This window comes from Onychostruthus taczanowskii, unplaced genomic scaffold (genome assembly GCF_017590055.1).
Source record: "Onychostruthus taczanowskii isolate IOZ18803 unplaced genomic scaffold, ASM1759005v1 scaffold376, whole genome shotgun sequence".
In the NCBI taxonomy this organism is placed as follows: domain Eukaryota; kingdom Metazoa; phylum Chordata; class Aves; order Passeriformes; family Passeridae; genus Onychostruthus; species Onychostruthus taczanowskii.
Window position 1 is genome coordinate 5,878 of NW_024501193.1, and position 1,739 is coordinate 7,616.

General features: G+C 63.0%; 1 protein-coding gene across 1 annotated transcript in view; it reads right to left on the bottom strand.

Moving 5' to 3' along the window:
- Positions 1–1,739, bottom strand: part of PAK4 (p21 (RAC1) activated kinase 4) — a 15,755-nt gene that overhangs the window by 1,126 nt on the left and 12,890 nt on the right. Inside the window, exons 11-12 of the mRNA XM_041411867.1 lie at positions 932–1,066; positions 731–850 (exon numbers count right to left, since the gene is read on the bottom strand). Coding sequence (XP_041267801.1) covers positions 731–850; positions 932–1,066 — 255 coding nt within the window. The remainder of the gene's footprint in view (positions 1–730; positions 851–931; positions 1,067–1,739) is intronic.

Below are 1,739 nucleotides of genomic sequence, written 5' to 3' on the forward strand. Positions count from 1 at the left end.
GATGGGGGGGTCTTTTTTTGGGGGGGGGGGGTGTCCCCATGTCCCCCCTACCCCCTGGGCACGTGCCCCCCGCCCCCCAAAGAACCACACGGCACACGGCGGGTCCAAAAGGACACGTGTAATCTGGGGGGGGCCCCGTGTCCCCCCGGGGCCCCCCCGTCCCGCGCGGTACAAAACCCGACCATATAAATATCACTTTGTTAAAAAACAAAACCGGGGGTGCAGGGGGGGAGTTCCAGGGGGAGGAGGAACCAACCAAAAAAAAACCCCAAAATCAACAAAAACGCGAGGAAGGTCCCCGGGGGGGGACACACCCCGAATCAGTAGTGTGGTGTGGTGGGGAGAGGGGGGGGCTGTAGTTTTGGGGACCCCCCCTCTCACGGAGATGATGTAGGGGGGCCATACCCCAGTGCCCAAAGTGGGTAGAAAAGAGGAGGCTAAAAAAAAAAACCAAAAAAAGGGGGAAAACGCCCCAAAATGGGTCCCAATGGCGGGAGGGACCAGGATGAGCCCATGCACCCCCAAATCTCTGGGCTGACGGCCACCCCTCCCCTCTCCCCAAAATCTCTGCAAGCCAAGCCCGGCCAATGTGAGCCAAGCCGGGCCAAGATTCACCATCAGGTGCCGACCCAGGCCAAGCCAAGCCAAGCCCGGCCAACGTGAGCCAAGCCGGGCCAAGATTCACCATCAGGTGCCAACCCAGCCCAAGCCAAGCCAAGCCAAGCCAAGCCGAGGGGGGGGGCCCCGCCACGCCCAGGAAGGGGTGGCGCAGCAGCTCCGGGGCGCTCGCCCGCTGCGCCGGGTCCCGCACCAGCATCCGCTCCAGGAACCCCTTCAGGGATGGGGACACCTGGGGGGCACGGAAAGGGGGGGGTCAGACACCCCCTGGGGCTGCCCAGAAAGGGGGGGACTCCCCCTCCCCCCGCGTTACCTTGTGGCCGTTCTTGAGCCGGGGGGGAAGGTTGTCCCGGATCAGCTTCATGGCTTTGAGGGGGGGCTCGTTGAAATAAGGGGGTTCCCCATCCACCATCTCGATGACCATCACCCCCAGAGACCAGATGTCCACCTGTGGGGGGGGACAGGCACACCAGAAATGAGGAGGGGGTTAGGGGGGAGCCCCTCAAACCCACTCCGTGTCCCCCCTCCCATATATACAGCATCCAGAATGGGGGGGTCCGGAAGGGAGGCCACTTGGAGCCCCTCAAACATACCCTGGGAACCCCAAACCCACCCTGTTCTCCCTAAACCCACGCTGGGCACCCTCAAACCCATGCTGGGCACCCCTAAACCCATGCTGGGCCCCCCTAAACCCATGCTGGGCACCCCAAAACCCATTCCGAACCCACCCTGGGCACCCTCAAACCCACGCTGGGCACCCCTAAACCCATTCCAAACCCACCCTGGGCACCCCTAAACCCATTCCAAACCCACCCTGGGCACCCCTAAACCCATGCTGGGCACCCCTAAACCCATTCCAAACCCACCTAAACCCATGCTGGGCACCCCGAAACCCATTCCGAACCCACCCTGGGCACCCCTAAACCCATTCCAAACCCACGCTGGGCACCCCTAAACCCATGCTGGGCACCCCTAAACCCATGCTGGGCACCCCTAAACCCATGCTGGGCACCCCGAAACCCATTCCGAACCCACCCTGGGCACCCCTAAACCCATTCCAAACCCACGCTGGGCACCCCTAAACCCATGCTGGGCACCCCTAAACCCATGCTGGGCACCCC